General features: G+C 38.7%; 1 protein-coding gene across 1 annotated transcript in view; it reads right to left on the bottom strand.

Moving 5' to 3' along the window:
- Positions 1 to 20672, bottom strand: part of LOC126176767 (intraflagellar transport protein 172 homolog) — a 387842-nt gene that overhangs the window by 317213 nt on the left and 49957 nt on the right. The window contains exon 3 of the mRNA XM_049923936.1: positions 20005 to 20087. Within this exon, the coding sequence (XP_049779893.1) occupies positions 20005 to 20043 (39 nt within the window). The 5' untranslated portion in view covers positions 20044 to 20087. The remainder of the gene's footprint in view (positions 1 to 20004; positions 20088 to 20672) is intronic.

Raw genomic sequence — 20672 nt, 5'->3', positions numbered from 1 at the left:
CTCATTCTGGGAACCTTTCACATGTTTGAAATGTTTTGAAAGTAATACTCAATGGGAAAATGCAAGTGTTTCAACAGACAGATGGCACACAATTTCAATCCCTTAATTTATCTTGGTGGCTGAGGCATCAGGTAAGGGCATTTAGCTCCAAAGTTTATAATAAAATAAAATATTTCAAATCCTGTAAAAGCAGACCTAATACCAGATGGTATAGACAATAGGGAAAAGAAAAATTAGTCTGTCAACTTGGAAGATAGAGTTGTTACATGCTTGATCTCAAAGAGTTGAAAATAAATGAAGGAAGCACATACTATCGTACTACGAGGTTGCCTGACATTTCTTTCCTCTGTATGACTTTTTTCTTAGTATTATGATTTTACTCATGTTATGTATCTGATACAGTGCCAACTCATTCAGATGTTAAAGTTACTGGTTCAGATTGGCAGCTTCCTCTGTGGGAGATGCACTGTAAACAGCTATTTGTAAACTTCTTATTACAATTGAAAGAAAACAGCCCTCGGTCACTATCTTTAACATAAGAAAATAGTGACTAAGGGCTGTTTTCTTTCAATTGTAACTATTCACATCTCTGAACGTGCAGCCATGTACAAAATTTTCCTCTTATTACATATTTCAGACAACATTGTAAGATTTCACAACAGAAAAGCCCATGATTGCTGTGGATCTCATGTCTCAGTTCATTTAATAGTGAGACTGACATACACACACCAAGAAACTGCACAAATCAGGATGATCTACAATGGTTACCCACAGAGCACACAATAAGAGTTTAAATCAGTAAGAAGAAATATGTATCGAGACAGTGGCAACAGCAAAATTTCAAATTAATGTGATCAAAATGGTGCAAGTATGTGGCAGGATGTCAACAATACTTAGTTTTTAACTACTTCTTCATAGGCTGGGTCATAAACTTGTCAAAATGTGCCTGTACCAGTGTAATAATATTCTTGTCACTGAGACATAGTTTCTCCTTAAAAAGAGAGTTTGGGCTCTTGATTAAGCATGATGAAATAAATAATAGCAATTTGTTATAAATGACTACTTCATATAGATAAGATTTTGTTTTCTTTATTGTTGCAGTGTCTCCTAGCCCCCCACCCTCCCCCAAATTTAATTCTGTGAAAGATTATGCAAAATTTTTGCAGTTTCATGGTTAACTGTGGGTCATTTTAGCTACTGGGCTCAGTTTTAGCTACTCTTTCACATCAGCACATAAAGCTTAAAATTATCTCACATTCCTTAAGCAGAGGTACCATCATTATGTCAGTCACATAATTAATTAAGGAATCCTAATAAGTATCTATTGGTGCATCCAAAAGAGAAAATTGTACATTACAAGTTAATTTTCTTATATCTTTGCTATCAATGGATGAAGACACATTGATGATAGAGACCATGGGCAATGTAGGTGTAGTGGCTTCATCACAAGTGGCAGTAACGACACCTTGTGACTACTAGCCATGCAACTTGGTCATCTGGGGAAATACAAAGATGGTAATAAACTGGCCACAAACAAGCAGAGCCAGTTATCTTCAGGCAGTAACATAGAGCAAATCACTGTCATCTACACTAAACCATCATCTTCTCATCATCACTACTGCTAGACTAGGAGTACAATGTCGCTTCAATTTGTTGGACTCATTTCCTCTGAATACCTGTGTTACCACGACCTAGGAGTTACGGGACACTAATGAAATTTGCTCATATTATTATAAAGTGTCACTGGTGCAACCTGTGATAGCCGCTGAACTTCTGGAACTTCAAGTGTCAGTTCATTCTTCTTAGTTTATTCTCACGAGGATTTTGATTTTTCAGAATTTGAAAGCTCTATTAATGCTGCTGACTACTAAAGATTGTAAAAGTGTTTATTTATTGCTGTAGCAAATGCAACAAAGTGTTACTCTCATGTGTGTAAGACATCTTCAATACCAGTGGCCATAAACACTGTGTGTACATAATAGTACGTAAGGACAAGACAGTGTGTCAAAGACAACAGCAATCACAGGAAAAATTATACGAGCAGCAACAGCAGCAGCTGTATTTACAACAGCAGTAGTAATGATTTCAACAGTATTTTCATCATCAGCAGCAATTACAACAGCATCCAATGGAGCAGATATTGTCTCATTTTGAGGCAGCCCAAGCCCCCTCTGCACCATTATTTTGTGATGGGACAAATTACCCACCCTGCTTATTGCCAGAGCTACTGTCATGCATGGTGCAGAACAGTTTCAGGTAATATGAAGATCCTCCCACCCACCCATCATCAGGAGCCATCTGTCTTCACTCTAGATGAGCTTATGGATAAAACACCCCAATACTATGACCACCGAGTACAAGCAGTGTCAGAACAACTGTGTTTCTTTCAGTGCGCGTAACAACCAAGACATACTTACATTTGGGCCACTGAATTCCATGGCATTAGTTGGCACTGAAAATTCACCTGCAGATGGTTGTGCTAAATCTTATGCAGCCAGCTTCATATGAGATGGATTGGTTGAATAGAACCAAAAAATCAAGTCCAGACTGACACCCTCAAATTAACAGAACTTAGTATGGTGTAAGTCTACAAATCACATTGTCATTTGAAAATACAAAGACATCTCAGTGTCCAACATTGCATCTAACAGATGTTGCCTTCATAACTTCACTTCAAATAGATACTGGTGCTACAGCAACATTGTTGTTCATAGAGAAGTACAGACAATTCAACTAAGCCCCTCTCCTGCCATGTTTATTTATTTATTTATTTATTTATTATTTGTCCCATAGATCAAATCAGTACAATGGCTTGTACAACTGATATGGGATAAGTCAATACAAATATACAGTTTACAGGAGTCTAAAACAGTAAACAAGAACATAGAAGAATGATTATTTTACATTACCTACAAATTATGTTACTTAAAGTTACAGCTTTACAGAGAATTGTTACATGATGTGACAAAATTGACTTAATAACATTCAGCTTTGATACATTATCATGCACTAAGACAATTTTGATTCCAAATATTCCTGGTTGGTATAAAGCAGTCTTTTATTAAAAGAGATTTCACCGTCTGTTTGAATTTATTTATTTCTTGGATTTCTTGTATAAAAGTTGGAAGATGGTTATATAATTTTATTCCCATGCACTTAACACCATCACTGTACAGTTTTGTTGAGTGGGGAAGTATTCTTAGAGAGGTTTTTGATCTTGTGATCTTGTGTCATAATCGTGGTAATCCATATTTTTGCTAATTTTGTTGATACTTTTTTTGGTAAAGAATAATAATTCTAGTATGTATTGGCATGAGAGGGGCAAAATATTTAGTTTCTTAAATAATGGTTTACAAGTGTCTCTTTGTTTTTTGAACATAATTGTTCTGACTATCTTCTTTTGCAGTTTGAATATCTTAATTGATTCCGAATTTTGGCCCCAGAAGATGATTCCGTAGTTAAGTACAGAGTGAAAGAGTGCATGGTACATTGTGGTTAGGGTACCTGTGTTAGTGATGTTCCTTATTGATCTAATCATGAAGCATACTTTACTAAGTTTTGTGCTGGTAACATCAATGTGCCTTTTCCATGTGAGTGTATCAGTAATAGTGACCCCCAAAAATTTTATTTCATTTTCAAGTTTAACATTATTTTTTTCCAGTGATTTCTGTTTTGGGCAGTGTGTAAGGTTATTCCAATTGTCTTTTTTGCATTAAGAAGCAGCCTGTTACTTTGAAGCCATCGACTTATTTGATCTGTGGTCCTATCTATATTAGATTGGAGAATTTGTTCGGGCGCAGATATGAGTACAGAGGTGTCATCAGCAAACAAAAGGGTTTTTGTGTCTGGTAGGCTGTGAGGAAGGTCATTTATGTAAAGTAAGAACAGCAAGGGGCCCAGGACGGAGCCTTGGGGAATGCCTTGCTTTATGGTATGTATGGAGGAATGTACAGTACTAGCTGTACCTGAGAGCTTAGTTTCGTTTAATTCGACATACTGCTGTTGGTCTTCCAGATAGCTTTTAAACCAGTCATAGGCATTTCCTCTTATTCCATAGGAATGCATCTTTTGCATAAGTATACTATGATTAACCATGTTGAAGGCCTTTGTTAGATCTAGGAAGATACCTATGGCTGGGAGTTTTTTGTCCACAAGCTCCAGTGCATGATCTAGAAATTCTTGTATTGCATCAGTTGTAGCTGTCTTACTTTGGAAGCCGAACTGAGCAGGTGACAGGATATTTTCTTTGTCTAGGAAGGACATGATTCTGGTGGCCATTATATATTCAAATACTTTACAAAAAGTTGAAAGCAGTGCAATGTGTCGATAAATACTGGTATCCTCTTTGCTACCTTTTTTGTGGACAGGTATATTTTTTGCAATTTTGAGCATACCAGGAAATGCACCATTCAGGAATGAGAAGTTTATTATGTGGGCTAGGGGTTTACTGATAAAGTTACTGCAATTATGAAGGAGGAAGCATGGGATTTCATCTTGTGCAGCAGATGATTTTTTTTTTAAATTTTGCTATGAAGTATCTTTTCTATTTCAATTTCAGATGTAAGCCTTAAAAATAGAGTCTCAGAGCATAAGTTTGGTTGTAGTTGTAAGGGACAGCTATTTTTAAGATGGTTAGCGAGGTTTTCTACTGTTTCTGTAAAGTAGTTATTGAATTCCTCTGCTGTTTCTTTCCCACTGGAGACTAATTTTCCATTTATTTTTAAGGTAATATCACTTTGTAGTTGTTTTCCTGTATTAGTATTCATATTAATAAGTTGCCACATGCTTTTGCTCTTATTTGATGACAATTTGAGGTAGTTATCATTCTGCAGCTTTTTGGCTGCGTTTACTACGTTCCTTAATATCTTTTTATATAGACTACTTAAGTATGACTTAAATGCTTCACTACTGCCTAGTTTGGATTTGCTAATGTAAAAAAGTTCTCTTTTTCTTTGTGATGATCTAATGATTCCTGGGTTGATCCAGCTGGAGAGTTTTCTATCTTTGTTGATACATTTTGTTTGTAAGGGAAAGTGGCAATTAAAATAATAACAGAAAATATCCAAGAATGCTTCATATTTGCTGTCTACTGTTTGAGCCTCATATACATTTTGCCAGTTTTCATTTTGTATATCAAAGAGGAAAGTATGCATGTGGGTTTTATTGAAGTTTCTCCTCTGTACAGTGATTTTATTGTGTTCGTGACTGTTATTTTGCAACCAGACCTGCATAATTAATGCATTCATCATCATCATCATCATCATCATCAGAGAATCAGAGAATTAATGCATTGTGGTCTGAAAATCCTAGTTTGACGGAGGATACAGTACAATTTATATTGCTTGCTACTTGATCCAGACAAGTGGTACTGTGATTTGTTATCCTGGTTGGAGTGTTGACCATTAGGTCTAGGTTGTAGCTGTTCATAAAATTTTTAATGCTTAGGTGGCTAGAGTTTTCTGAGAGAAAATCTAAATTATAGTCACCACATATTAGAACACTATATGATTTTCTTTTACTTAGATTTTCTATTACTGGTGCCTGATTTTTGTAGAAAGTCCCTATGTTACCAGAGGGAGACCTGTAAAGTGCTATTATATAAACATTTAGATCTGTAAGCTCTACACCTGACAGTTCTATATCTTTTTCAATACTATACGAATTGCAAATATCAAGAGGTGTAGCAGTAATGTTGTCTATTTACAAATATGCAACTACCTCGACCATTGTAAGATGTTCTTGAGAAGTGAACTACGAGTTTAAAATTTGATATCACAACACTTTCTATTTCAAAAGACCTCATGAAATGTTCATTAATACATAATATGTGTATCTGATAGTCCACTTGCACTTGATAACAAAATTTCTAATTCATTAAGTTTGGTTTTGAGCCCTTGTACATTATGGATGTATACTTTTAGATCAAGAATTTTTTTGTTTAATTTTTTTATACATTGGTGAGGAGGTTCAGACTTTACCTTATTTATTACAATTTGTTGATGGAGTCCTTTCCAAGTTTTATGGTGTATCTTTAACTTGTTTGATGATGCTATCTTTAACTTGTTTGGTGATGCTAAGTTTTTTCTTTTCTCAGAGGGGGTGTAGGGCTTTACATCAGGAAAGAAATGGAACCCAGCGTAGTTGCAATAAGGTATGTAAACGAACGACTGATGTGGATAGATTTGACAGTGTCTAGCAAGAAAATTAGGATTGTGTCAGTATATTCGCATTGTGAAGGGACAGATCAAGATAAGAGGGATAGTTTTTATGAGGCACTCAGTGATGTAGTTGTTAGAGTAAAGGACAAGGACAGTGTTCTGCTCATGGGTGATTTTAACGCCAGGATTGGAAATCGAACAGAAGGGTATGAAAAGGTTACGGGTAAATTTGGAGAGGATATGGAGGCCAACAGGAACGGGAAACAACTCTTGGATTTCTGTGCCAGTATGGGCTTAGTAATCACAAACTCCTTTTTTAAACATAAGAACATTCACCAGTATACTTGGGAAGGCAGGGGAACCAGATCTGTCATTGACTATATAATAACAGATCAGGAATTCAGGAAGGCTGTGAGGGACACACGTGTATTCAGGGGATTCTTTGATGACACTGATCATTATTTAATCTGCAGTGAAATTGGGATTGTGAGGCCGAAAGTGCAGGAGGTCAGGTCCATATGTAGGAGGATAAGAGTGGAGAAACTTCAGGATAAGGAAATCAGGCACAAGTACATAACAGCGATCTCAGAAAGGTACCAGTTAGTTGAATGTAGCCAATTACAGTCATTGGAAAAGGAATGGACAAGGTACAGGGACACAGTACTAGAAGTGGCTAAAGAATGTCTTGGAACAGTAGTGTGTAAAAGTAGGAAGAAGCAAACAGCTTGGTGGAATGATACAGTCAAGGCAGCCTGTAAGAGGAAAAAGAAGGCGTACCAAAAATGGCTACATACCAGAACCCAGGTAGACAGAGAAAGTTATGTTGAAGAAAGAAACAAAGCCAAACAGATAATTGCAGCATCCAAGAATAAATCGTGGGAAGACTTTGGAAACAGGTTGGAGACTATGGGTCAAGCTGCTGGAAAACCATTCTGGAGTGTAATTAGCAGTCTTCGAAAGGGAGGTAAGAAGGAAATGACAAGTATTTTGGACAGGTCAGAAAAACAGCTAGTGATTCCTGTGGATGCCTTGGGAAGATGGAGGGAATATTTTGAAGAGTTGCTCAATGTAGGTGAAACTGCGATCAGTAATGTTTCAGATTTCGAGGTAGAATGGGATAGGAATGATGATGGAAATAGGATCACATTTGAGGAAGTGGAAAAAATGGTCATTAGATTGCAGTGCAATAAAGCGGCTGGGGTGGATGAAATTAAGTCGGAACTCATCAAATACAGTGGAATGTCAGGTCTTAAATGACTACACAGGATAATTGAAATGGCCTGGGAGTCGGGACAGGTTCCATCAGACTGGACAAAAGCAGTAATCACACCAATCTTTAAACATGGAAACAGAAAAGATTGTAACAACTACAGAGGTATCTCTTTAATCAGCATTGTGGGTAAAATCTTCTCAGATATTGTTGAAAGGAAAGTGCGAGTATTAGTTGAGGACCAATTGGATGAAAATCAGTGTGGGTTTAGGCCTCTTAGAGGTTGTCAGGACCAGATCTTTAGCTTACGGCAAATAATGGAGAAGTGTTATGAGTGGAACAGGGAATTGTATCTATGCTTTATAGATCTAGAAAAGGCATATGGCCGGGTGCCTAGGAGGAAGTTATTGTCTGTTCTACAAGATTATGGAATACGAGGCAAACTTTTGCAAGCAATTAAATGCCTTTACATGGATAGTCTGGCAGCAGTTAGAGTTGACGGTAAATTGAGTTCATGGTTCAGAGTAGTTTCAGGGGTAAGACAAGGCTGCAACCTGTCTCCACTGTTGTTCATATTATTCATGGATCATATGTTGAAAACAATACACTGGCTGGGTGAGATTAAGATATGTGAACACAGAATAAGCAGTCTTGCATATGCGGATGACTTAGTTGTGATGGCAGATTCGATTGAAAGTTTGCAAAGGAATATTTCAGAGCTAGATCAGAAATGTAAGGACAATGGTATGAAGATTAGCATCTCCAAAACGAAAGTAATGTCAGTGGGAAAGAAATATAAACGGATTGAGTGCCAAATAGGAGGAACAAAGTTAGAACAGGTGGACGGTGTCAAGTACTTAGGATGCATATTCTCACAGGACAGCAACATAGTGAAAGAACTGGAAGCAAGGTGTAGCAAAGCTAATGTAGTGAGCGCTCAGCTACGATCTACTCTCTTCTGCAAGAAGGAAGTCAGTACCAAGACTAAGTTATCTGTGCACCGTTCAATCTTTCGACCAACTTTGTTGTATGGGAGCGAAAGCTGGGTGGATTCAGGTTATCTTATCAACAAGGTTGAGGTTACGGATATGAAAGTAGCTAGGATGATTGCAGGTACTAGTAGATGGGAACAATGGCAGGAGGGTGTCCACAATGAGGAAATCAAAGAAAAACTGGGAATGAACTCTATAGATGTAGCAGTCAGGGCGAACAGGCTTAGATGGTGGGGTCATGTTACACGCATGGGAGAAGCAAGGTTACCCAAGAGACTCATGGATTCAGCAGTAGAGGGTAGGAGGAGTCGGGGCAGACCGAGGAGAAGGTACCTGGATTCGGTTAAGAATGATTTTGAAGTAATAGGTTTAACATCAGAGGAGGCACCAATGTTAGCACTGAATAGGGGATCATGGAGGAACTGTATAAGGGGGGCTATGCTCCAGGCTGAACGCTGAAAGGCATAATCAGTCTTAAATGGTGATGATGATGATGATGATCAGAGGGGGATAGAAAAAATCCTCCTTCTTGGGTATATTCTACCTTGATCTTAAATTAACACTTACAGGTGTAGCTGCTGCAGTCCTTTGTGGATCTTCTGATGTCTCCTCTTTCCTGCTTTCTTCGTTCTTGTCGAATTTGCTTTCCTCATTTTTGCCTGTAAGTCTTTCAGGAAGCTGATAGACAGATCTATTTCATAATAGTCTTTCTTTAATTATTTCACTGATGTGATCGCACATGTACCATGCCTCTGCTTGGGTATGGCCAAGCACCCGTTACAGTTCTAGGCACATAGTATGGCTTGGTCCCACACAAATCGGTTACCCACTATCTTTGGTTTGTAAAAGTCAGTCATAAGCATGACCCAACATATTTAGCATGGACTCTTAATGCATTCTGTTTCATGATTATAGACTCTGTTCACGTGGTATCAGAAGTTGCTCTCTTCCAAGAAATCAGCAACACTGTAATGATCTCCCCTACCCATTCCAACAATGCGTAGGGCGTGCAAACGGGTCTTCAGTACATATCACTCTTCCAGCCAACACCAATCCATGGTTTGCACATGCTTGTCCTATACTTTATACCATCAGAGGATCTGTGCAGAAGGAATTCAATCATCTTGTGGCCCAGGGTTCTGCACCAAATCCAATGAAATGTCTGGTGTCCCCCACCTCAACTGTCGTTGTACAGATATCTCTTTGCATTTGTGGTGACTTTAAGCCCACAGTCAATGCTCAGGCTCTAACAGACACCTACCCACAACTACGGCCCAAAGAATTATTTTTTTGCCTTGCAGATGGGAACTGCTACCTTCTTGAAGGAGCTTTCCCTTCTACACAGTCTCAAATTTTATGGTCAGCAATACAGAACTTTGAGTAACCTAACACCACAGTCTGCCATTTGATGTAGCAAGCACCCCATCAATATTTCAAAGGTTCCTGGAGCAATTACATTCCTCATTGCTCAGATTATCTGTACAACATTATAATAACCAGAACCGATAAAAAAAGACCATACATGCAACCTCTGGCAAGTTTTTACATTACTGGGCAAACAGGCCTCCTTTTCAACCTGCTAAGGTGCTCACTTTTTCAGCCATAAGTAGAGAACTTACAACATATTACTGGGAAATATAGAGTGAGACCAACAGATTCATGCCTAGAACACTTAAACTGCCTGAACAAAGCAATATGAAAGAACTTCACTCTTAACTTGGTAAAATAAATTATTTTAGATGGCTCATTCCAAATGCCTCCACAACAGCCACATCATTGAACAAACTATGGAAAGCTGGCATCCCTTTTGACCGGACATCTGCACAACCGAGGGGTCTGAACATATAATCACATATGCATCCAAAAGCCTGTCACCTGCCCAACACAATTACTCACATACTGAAAATAAGATTCTCCCCATCATCTATCGCATACAAAAATTCTGCAAATATCTGTTCAGTAGTTTGTAATGACCTACTGCTGCCAATATTTTCACCTCATCTTCACATAGCAGAATGCACAGACCAATGCCTACAGTGTTGGCCTCTGTTTCCGTTAATTACCAATACAAGATCACATATAGATGCACAGCTCCCCAAACCAATACGGACACAGTATCTCAGTTATTAGCATGCCCAGAGAAGAAATTCAATGCCACTCCACATATATGTTTGCAAATAGACAACCATCTTCTGCTGACAGTCTCATAAATAGTAGATGCAAGTCTGAAGACCATGTTTTATGTTGTACTTGGGATTCCACATACAACTGATGGCCACCAGGATCTTAACAAAAACAAAAGGCAGTTAAAAGCCTCTTCTCATTCTTCCACCAATTTCAAGTGCACCAATAAGTACTCTTGCTATCTGGGCCAGCAGAGGATGAGTGGGTCATACTTCAGAAATGCCAAGGCCAGAGGTGATAGCACTCCTCCACCACTGCCATTATGGCATTCTGAGAACCAAGCAACTTGCATGCTGTTGGAAAGGTTTTGCAAAATTGCATTTACGTGTGTTTATGGCCCACATTCTTACCAGTAGTGTGTAGAATTTATTTAGGTGAGCACAGCTGTTTACCTTTGTCTTCTTTGCAGTAGTATATCCTTTGTATTGCTTTTGTTGCAAGTGAAGTCAGCTTTGTAAACAAATCCATTTATTTTAATTAATAAGATAAATTCATATGCAGCTTTATTAATCTCTCTTAGCAAACCTCCACTATCCATGTCAGGTTATAGACCCAGGCATCGCTCGGTTTGCATGATGAAAATTGTTATTTCATATAACTCTCGGTATCCTGACTGTGACGTGTCTGCATGAAAAGAAGAGAGAAGAAATCTGCACTGGCAGAAGAAATGTCTTTAAAATACATCTCAAAGCTAGACGCGGAAAATTATCAGACATGGAAATTCCAGATAACTGCATTCTTAAAGGTTTACAGAATTTTTGATGCTGTAATTGGTACTCAAGGTCAACCTAACGAAGATGACAATGCTGCCTTGAAGGCATGGACAAAAGAAGATGCAAAAGGTATGTTTCTGATTTCCACATCAGTAGACAATACACAAATGGTTTTTGAGACAGCCTACGAAATGTGGAACATTCGTGAGCAATGGTCAGAAGCCAGCAAATTAACAACAACTGAACATTTTCATAAATATCAGATGCACGCAAATGATTCTGTAGTTGCACATGTAGCTAAAGTTCAAAATGTAGCAGTACAACTAAGAAATGTTGGAGAAAAGGTTTCAGATGTAGCTGTAATGGTGAAAGTCATTGCGTCATTACCATCAAAATATAACACATTTAAAGCAGCTTGGGACAGTATGCCAGCTAGTCAATGAAACATGGAAACTTTGACAGAACGTCTCGTCAAAGAAGAGTCCCAGCTGAATACAAGTGATGAAGAAATTGGTGCATTTGCAGTGATGTCCATCAACAGACAAAAGGAAAAAGCAAGATATTCTGATAAAACCAAAAGTTCACAAGAGTGTTTTTACTGCAAGATACGTGGTCATACAGCTCGTGAGTGCCAAAAGAAAAAGCGAGAGACAGAGAAATATAAGAGCGGCGAAAATAAATCTGGTTGTGCATTTATTGTGTCAGCAGATAACATGCGTAGAGTTGTCAGAAAGTCAGGAGAGACATATGCTAAGTGGTTTGAACATGATCACTCAGATGTGTGGCTGTTGCACAGTGGTGCATCACGTCACATGACTTTTCAACGGGAATGGTTTCAAAGTTCTGCCCAGTGACTGGGGAGCATGTGTTACTGGGTAATGATCAATAATGCCAAGTCGCCAGTGTTAGTACTATTATGGTCAGCAAAGAAGTTAGCGGCAAATGGAATGAGGCACGTCTTGAAAGTGTTTTGTGTGTATCTCGTATCAGAAAGAACATGTTTAAAGTCGGAGTATGCATGTTGAAGAAAATTACTGCAGCTTTCACAGAAGATCAAGTTGTACTAATTCGTGACTGTAGCTGAAGGTGTGAAGAAAGAGAACAATATTTATAGGATGTGTTTCATGACAGAATGCACACAAGGGACTGAAGTTAATGTTGCAGTAACTGATGTGAAACAGTGGCATGAATGGTTAGGACATGTCAGTATATGAACAATTCACCAAAAGGGGTGACCGAAGGAATAAATGTAAAAAAAACAGGAAGATTTTTTCTGCGAATCATGCCAGCTAGGCAAGGCACATCGGCTGAAGTTCAGCAACAAAGACACAAATTGTTCAACAAAACCATAGGAATTTATTCATTCAGACATGTGTGGGCCATTGTAAGTTGAATCAATTGGTGGTGCAAAGTTTTTTGTCTTATTCAAAGATGATGCAACTGGATACAGAGTTGTTAATTTTCTAAGACAAAATTCCCATGTCATTGATCGGTTTTGTGAATTCAGTAATCTTGTGTTGAAGAAGTTTGGTCAGAATGTCAAAACATTACGTGTGGACAATGGCACTGAATACATTAATTATGGTATGAAACAGTTTCCAAGGAATCATGGAATTCTGTTAGAAACAACTGCTCCATATACAACAGAGCAGAATGGTCGTTCTGAGAGGGACAATTGCACAACTGTTGAAAGTGTATGCACGATGTTGGAAGCCAAAAACCGTCCAAAATTTTTATGGGCAGAGGCTGTTAACACTGCTGTACACATATTAAATAGAGTTACAAATAGAGTTACAACAAAACACAATTTGGAGCAAACTCCATATGAGTTGTGGAATGCACGAAAACCATATGTTGGACATCTTTGAGAGATGACTTTGTTCATGCATTTCACAGAAAGTTTGATGCCAAATCCAGGATAGTTGTACTTGTTGGTTATCAATGTGAATCGACAAATTACCGACTTTATGATTCTGTGAGTCACAAAGTGTTTGTATCGAGGGACGTCACATTCAATGAGGTTAGCTACAGCTCAGCGTCCGCACAACAAGAACTTGATGACACATACTTAAACTTCAAGACTGACGAAGAAAAAGGTATCATGGATTGGCACAAGCATGTTACTGGAGAACCAGTGCAAGCAAAGGAAGAGATGGAAATTTCACAAAATGATTTAAATAAGGCTAAACTGGAAACTGAAGAGCAACCTACCAAAGTACTGTTGATGCAGCTACAAGATTGTTCTATCATCTGCAAGCCAGCAAGATATGAAGCTGATTTTACTCAGTATAATCATCCTTACAGCTTCAAAGGAACAATTTCTGGTACTGGCTCAAAACACTAGAAAAAAGTGATTGAAGAAGAACTGGAAGCTCATGAAGGCAACAAAATCTGGAAGATAGTTCCTAGAACTAATAGCCAGAGAGTTATTGACTCAAAATGGGTGTTCAAAGTTTTATTTGACACAGATGGTAAGATTACTCAGTACAAAGCACAGCTGTGCGCAAGATGTTTCAAACAGGACATATAATATCAATCATCCAGAGTTTTCTTGGCAATTGTCACATATAATGACCTAGAAATGGTACAGTTCGTTGTTCACACAGCACTTCTGTATGGAAGCCTTGGAGAAGAAGTTTACATGGATATACCTGAGGGAGTGGTGGTTAAAACAGAGAAACCTGTAGTTTGCAAACTTCAGAAGTCACTGTATTGACCTAAGCAAGCTCCTCAGTGTTATAACAAGAAATTTATAGACTTCCTTTCACATTATAGTTTTCAAGCAACTGACACTGGTCCCTGTTTATTCAGTGGTGTAATCAGCGGTGATGTTATCTTGTTAGCATTATTTGTAGATGATAGTTTTACTGCATCAAAGTCAATAGAAGCAATTCATAAAGTTGCCACATCATTAAAAGAAGTCTTTCAAACCACTGTAGGTTAAGGTCATTGCTTTGTTGGAGCAGAAATTGAGTGAGATTGTGTGGGAAATAAAATGTTAATATGTAAGCACCAGTATACAAGTAGGATAACTGAGAAATTTGGAATGTCTGAAGAAAAAGGTTAAAGTGTTCCTGCTGATCCTCATGTGAGTCTGTTACCTAATGATGAAGAGTTCAGTGGTGAAAAAGTATCATATCATAAAGCGGTTGGATCTCTTATGTTTTTGTCAGTTATCTCTCGACCAGATATTTCTTTTGCAGGGAACAGTGTGAGCAGATTTTTGAACAGCCATACGTGAAAATGTGCAGTGTAAAGAGATAGAAGTTGTTTATGTGTGTACCAAAAAACAAGTTGCTGATTTGTTGACCAAAACATTAACCAAAGGAAAATTTGAATATTTGCGCTCAAAGCTTAATGTTGTTAATTGATAAATGCAATCATATTGGAAAGCAGTGAAAAGAATTTACAGGTACTTAACTGAAACACCAGATTACAATATAGAGTATTCAAACAGCAGGAGTAAAATGCAATTGGTTGGTCTTTCTGATGCTGACTACACAGGTGATCTTACATCGCGAACGTCAACAACAGGATTTGTTTTTCTTTTGGCTGGTGGTCCTGAACCTGGACTTCTCAGAGCCAAAACGTTGTTGCTCTAAGTACAAGTGAATCCGAATATGTAGCTGCTGCTACTGCTGCTAAAATGCAATTTGGCTGAGAAAATTATGAGGTGGTCTGGGAATCAAGTGTAAAGAACCAACTACATTACATATTGACAACCAGAGTGCAAGTTGACAAAAAATCCTGAACATCGAAAATGCACCAAACATATAGATGTATGATATCATTTTTTACGTGAAAAAGTGCAGTGTAAAGAGATAGAAGTTGCTTGTGTGTGTACCAAAGAACAACTTCCTGATTTGTTGACAAAAGCATTAACCAAAGAAAAATCTGAATATTTGCGCTCAAAGCTAAATGTTGTTAATTGCTAAATGCAATCACTTAAATAGCGGGAGTGTTGGAAAGGTTTTGCATAACTGCATTTGCGTGTGTTTGTGGTTCTTGTTCTGTTTATGCTCACATTCTGACCACTAGTGCATAGAGTTTATTTATGTGGGCATAGCTGTTTATCTTTGTCTTCTTTGCAGTGGTATTATTCTTTGTATTGCTTTTGTTGCATGTGAAAGCCAGCTGTTGTAAAGAAAGCCAGTTATTTTAATTGATAAAATAAGTTCATACACAGCTTTATTAATCTTTCTTAGCAAACCTCTACTATCCACATTATATGTTAGGATGTATACAGGCATCTTACAAATCAAGACATCATTGAGATGGTCGCAAACAGCCAGGTGTGTACCACGTCACAGCCAACACCACGTCAGCAATTCCAATCTGTCCACCATCACAATGGCCCTGGGGCTGTCTCCACAATGTGTTTGTGGGTTCCACATCTGCGACATATGTGGAAGGTAGTTATGGATACCTATTCAATTTCCACTAAATGGTACAATGTGCTCTGACTCAGCAGAAGTCACCACTTGGAAATTAGCTTAAGTATTTGCAATAGAAGGCCTCCCTAAAGTCATCATTTCAGAAGATGAGCTCTAATTCCAGTATCAAACCTTTTCAAATTTCTCTACCCTCAGTGGCATACAGCACCTTCCATGCATTCCATTTCATCACTCTTCCAATGGTACAGGAGAACATCTGACATGGACGTTCAGCCCATTCAGGAGAAGAACTGAGTCGACAGCATTGACAAACATGTATGTACCATACCACATCCATCAACAGAAAAGGGATGGGTAAATTGCTTCCATAGACAATCAAAGATAGCACTTTGCCTCCCACAGCTGGACAAACACTAACCATCACCACAAGCTCGGCATACTTCAGAGAAAAAGTTCCAGTCCTCATTGGGGTATGAGCATCAACTAGCTTAACTTCAGAGAACTAGAAAACTTGTTCATAGATATGGGCACCTTGTTGCCTTCTAGGCAATGTCATCAAACTCCAGAGTGCAGCAGTGGTCGCACCCTTTCCTTCTCATCCCGTACGGTAAGTCTCCCCTGACCCACGGTTCTGGGTGACTTTCCCAAAATCTACCCCTTTTCCTAGACCTCTCCAGACCTTTTCTTTCACCCTTCTTCCTTCCCCTTCAACCCTTCTGCCCGAAGAAAGAGCCACTGGCTCTGAAAGCTTGCCAATCACAACAGTCTTTTATGTGTGTGTTCTGCCACCGTTTGGTGAGTAGATTTTTTATCTATCCAATTAAGTAATTGTGATTAACTGTTTAATTAACAATTCAGTCAATGGAAATTCCAGGTTCAAGTATCAATAATTAAGGAAAAGATAGATTGCTGCTCACCATAAAGGTAACATGTTGAGTTACAGACAAGCGCAATGAAAAGACACACATTAGTATCTGCATGGCACCCTTCTGTGCCAACTTGTTTATAGGCCATCTAGAGGAGACCTTCTTAGCCTCCAAAACGCCAAAGCCCTCGTCTGGTTCAGGTTCAATTATGATACCTTCATGATCTGGATTCAGGGACAGGACACACCATCCTCATTCTTTTACAATCTCAACACCTCTCTCACTTGCTTCACTTGATCCACTTCAACACGGCATGCTGCCATCCTGGACATTGACCTACTCCTCTCTGATGACTCTATCCACACCTCTGTTCACATTAAACCCACTGATCACCAACCGTACCAGCATTTCAACAGCCGTCATCCCTTCCACACCAAAAACTCCCTCGCACACAGCCCAGCCAACTGGGAATGGCATACCTGCAGCGACAGGAACTCCCTTGCCCAGTATGCTGACGGTCTCACTCAGCCCTTCAGACAGGCAACATCCCCTATACCTAGACCACAAACAGATCTCCCATGCCATTTCCCCATAAACAAATAATCCTCCCACCAACCTCAAGAACAAGAGCCTACAAAAGAGTGCCCCTTCATCACATCCTTTGTCAGGGCTTTGATTACCAAGCATCATGCCCTGAAATGAGGGATATCCTTCCCAAAATCCTTCCCATCCCTCGTAAAGTGATGTTCCATCATTCACTCAACCTCCACAACAACCTAGTCCATCCCTATGCCACTCCAAATTCCAACACCTTGCCACAGGGACCACATCCCTGTGGAAGACCAAGGTGCAAGACCTGCCCAATACACCCACCCAGCATTTCCTGTTCCCATCATATCACAGGCTTATCCTACTCCTTCAGAAGCCAGGTCACCTATGAAAGCAGCCATCTCATATACTAGCTCTGCTGCAATCATTACACAGCTTTTTTGTATTGGTATGCTCCACCAGACAGCATTCTTCTCTCCCTTCACTCATACCCTGCTATCCCTTCCCCTTCCCTGCCTCCTCTAGACTGCTACCTCTGTTCTATGTGACAGCAGCATTCCAGTCCAATCTGCCGGAGATGGTGATCATGTGTGTGTGTGAAGTGTGCTTGCTTGTCTGAATGAATTTGTGTGTGTGTGTGTTTCCTTTTCTGGAGAAGGCTTTGGTCAGAAGCTAATGTGTAAGTGTCTTTTCGTTGTGCCTGTCTGCAACTCAGTGTGTCTTCTTTATGGTGAGTAGCATTCAACTAGTCATATTAGTATGCCATTGAAGAACTGAAGAACTATCTTATCGGTTTCAGTACAGTTGTCATCCCACTTTCAAGTATTCAAGGGATTACTCCTTTGGGCATATCTGAACATGCACAAAATTACCATTGTCATTAAAAATGTTACCACAAGGCCTCCTAACAAATACGCCTCCGTGGCTGCTCAATCTATTTAAAAAAAAAAAATTTTTTTATCTGACAATTTTAAAAAGCATACTAACTTCTGATGTCCCTGTGGAAAGAAACAAGCAGTCATGTTGGCTTCAAGACGCAGTGGAGAGGATGACTGATAGGTCACTCCTCCTGGTAATAAAAGGTCATATCTCATTTGATTCCCTCTTATTTTAGTTCATTTGGCTCATTTTAGCTCCTTTAGCACATTTCATTTCAGCTCATGTCAGTTCAGTCCCAGGCCTGTAGATGTGATTTCATGTAAGCACATTATTGGTCTTCCAAAATGAGTATCTAACAGTGATTATACACATTAAATCAGAATGGTTTCTTATTCACCACCCCTACCAATGGAATCTTCTTGATGTAATATGACAGCCAGTTAACAGTTCCCTTTCCCTTGTGCTTCTGCCAGTGGGAGCTTTAGGCAAAGATCTGAAGAGATCATTTATCCCTGTGGCTAGTGAATAAGTTTTCTAATACTTGATTCAGATCCTCATCTTGTGTACTTATTCTTCCATCCCTAATCTCTACTCAGTATTGATGTCTAATGGAATGTTTATAATGGTTAAGTATTCTTCTCAGTTACTAAATAACCCATGGTGTAGAAGTGTGAGGTAGTAGCTGACTTGTGTTCTTTCCACTAAGCAGAAATAAAACAACTACAGTCAAAGCAACAAATAATTAGGTGTGATTATTTGATTATAGAGGTGTGGTTTACTCCCTTTTTTTCTATTGTCTCCATTTGCAATTTGAGGAAGCAGTTAAGTCATTAGACACTAACAGCAAGACCACCTGCTAATTTGGATGCAAAGCCTATAGTTGCCACTTTATCAACTTCTGCACTGACGGACAGAATTAATCTGATAATTCACTTTCTCTGTTATTAAAAATCAAGCCAGGGATGATCAAGTATGTTCTCTTCCTCTTACGGTAGAGGAAGTTATAAAGCAGAAACTGTACCGCCACCACCACACGGAAGATGACAACATAACTGATTGCAAAGCAGGCAGAAGCCTAAACTGAGCCATTTTCTTCTCACCACCACTGCCACAGCACTCTAAGTACAATATCACTCTGCTCCATCCAGATTCTGCTAAATTTGTTGTCTTTCTCTGTTGTACTGCCACAGTGCTTTGACTCTGCCAGCAGTGCTCGATTGCAGACAATAAAAACTTGGAAACATTTCCTCTGTAAAACTGTGCCATTGTGGTCTAGATTAAGTGTCACTGACTGCAACCTGTGAAGGACCCTGAAACTCTGGTACTTCAAGTATTCTAATTTGCTTATTTTCTTGTTGACTACAATTTTTTCTGGGCCCAAGGATCAAGAGATTTAAGTTGTATTAATGTTTGTGTGTGTGTGTGTGTGTGTGTGTGTGTGTGTGTGTGTGTGTGTGCGCGCGCGCGCACACACACACGCCCGTGGTTTATGAACACTCAACATTGAGGTTATCTGTGAACTTACTAAAATAAGAAGAAATGAAAGGGGCTAAAATGTGTTCTATATTAAAAAGTGTAAAAGACAATCTTATTTCATACTGCACTCACTCTCTCCCAATCTCTCTCATATTCACCCACACAATCAAAATGCAATAAATGATTTATGATATTGTAAAACATTAAAAAAATATTGTAATAATAAAGCATTTCAATTTGCTATCACTGATTATGTTAATTATGATGTCATCAGCTGTGTATAAACATTACAATAATGTACTCTACCATAAATTTACAATTTGTACCACACAGCGCAACACTGTACTACAAATGCCGATCTGTAATAAGCCCAACACTTCGGTGGTTGTATTATATAAGCACTTTCCAATTATTTTTAACAAGCAGTAGCACTGAACTCTTCACATGCATCACGTTCAAGTTATTGTATAATTCATCAAATAACCTGATTTTGGACTCTTCCACTTCTTTTTAGCTCCTCCAAAAAAGGCTTTTTACTGAAAAACTTAATGATACAGAAAATAAACTAAAAATTCTGACTCACCTCTGCCTCTGTTACTGTTTGTAAGTGCTTCAGCTGCATGATTCTTCAAATAAGCTTGACAGTTTCCAGTAAAATATCTACATCTGTAAGACAAACGCTTGAAGTCACATCTTGACCACTCAAAACAGAATATTTTAAAAATATATATATTCTGAGAAATGTTACCCACTAAAATTAAGTGACCAAACAGTTCATTTTACATTCAGCACTTCACTTCTTACTGCAGCCATAAGCATAGTTTGCATTCCATTTTACAAAAGAATTTCAATCTACTACTGTAAAATTTACTCTACAAATTCTGAAATTGTAGAAGGTGAGAGGAGATTGCACAGCTTTACCAGAATATGAAATACACACAAAGTATAACTTCTTCCACAACTACGTAAGTCCTTTCATTACTACTCATGCTGCCTTACGGGAAAATCAGAGACCATATTGTAATTTTTTTTAACTAGGTATACACTATCTGAACAAAAGTATCTGGACACCTACTAGTGGACATTAATAGAGAGTGTGTCAACCTTCACTTTTATGACAGATTCAGCTCTGCTGTGGATACTTTCAATGAGGTGGCTGAATGTTTGTAGAGTGAATGGGAACCAATTCTTCCTCAAGAGCTGAAACCAGAGAAGGTCTGGAGTCTGAAGCAAAATCAGCATCCTGACTCA

This window comes from Schistocerca cancellata, chromosome 3 (assembly GCF_023864275.1).
Source record: "Schistocerca cancellata isolate TAMUIC-IGC-003103 chromosome 3, iqSchCanc2.1, whole genome shotgun sequence".
NCBI classification, from domain to species: Eukaryota; Metazoa; Arthropoda; class Insecta; order Orthoptera; family Acrididae; genus Schistocerca; species Schistocerca cancellata.
This window is presented reverse-complemented; position numbering and strand designations above follow the sequence as displayed.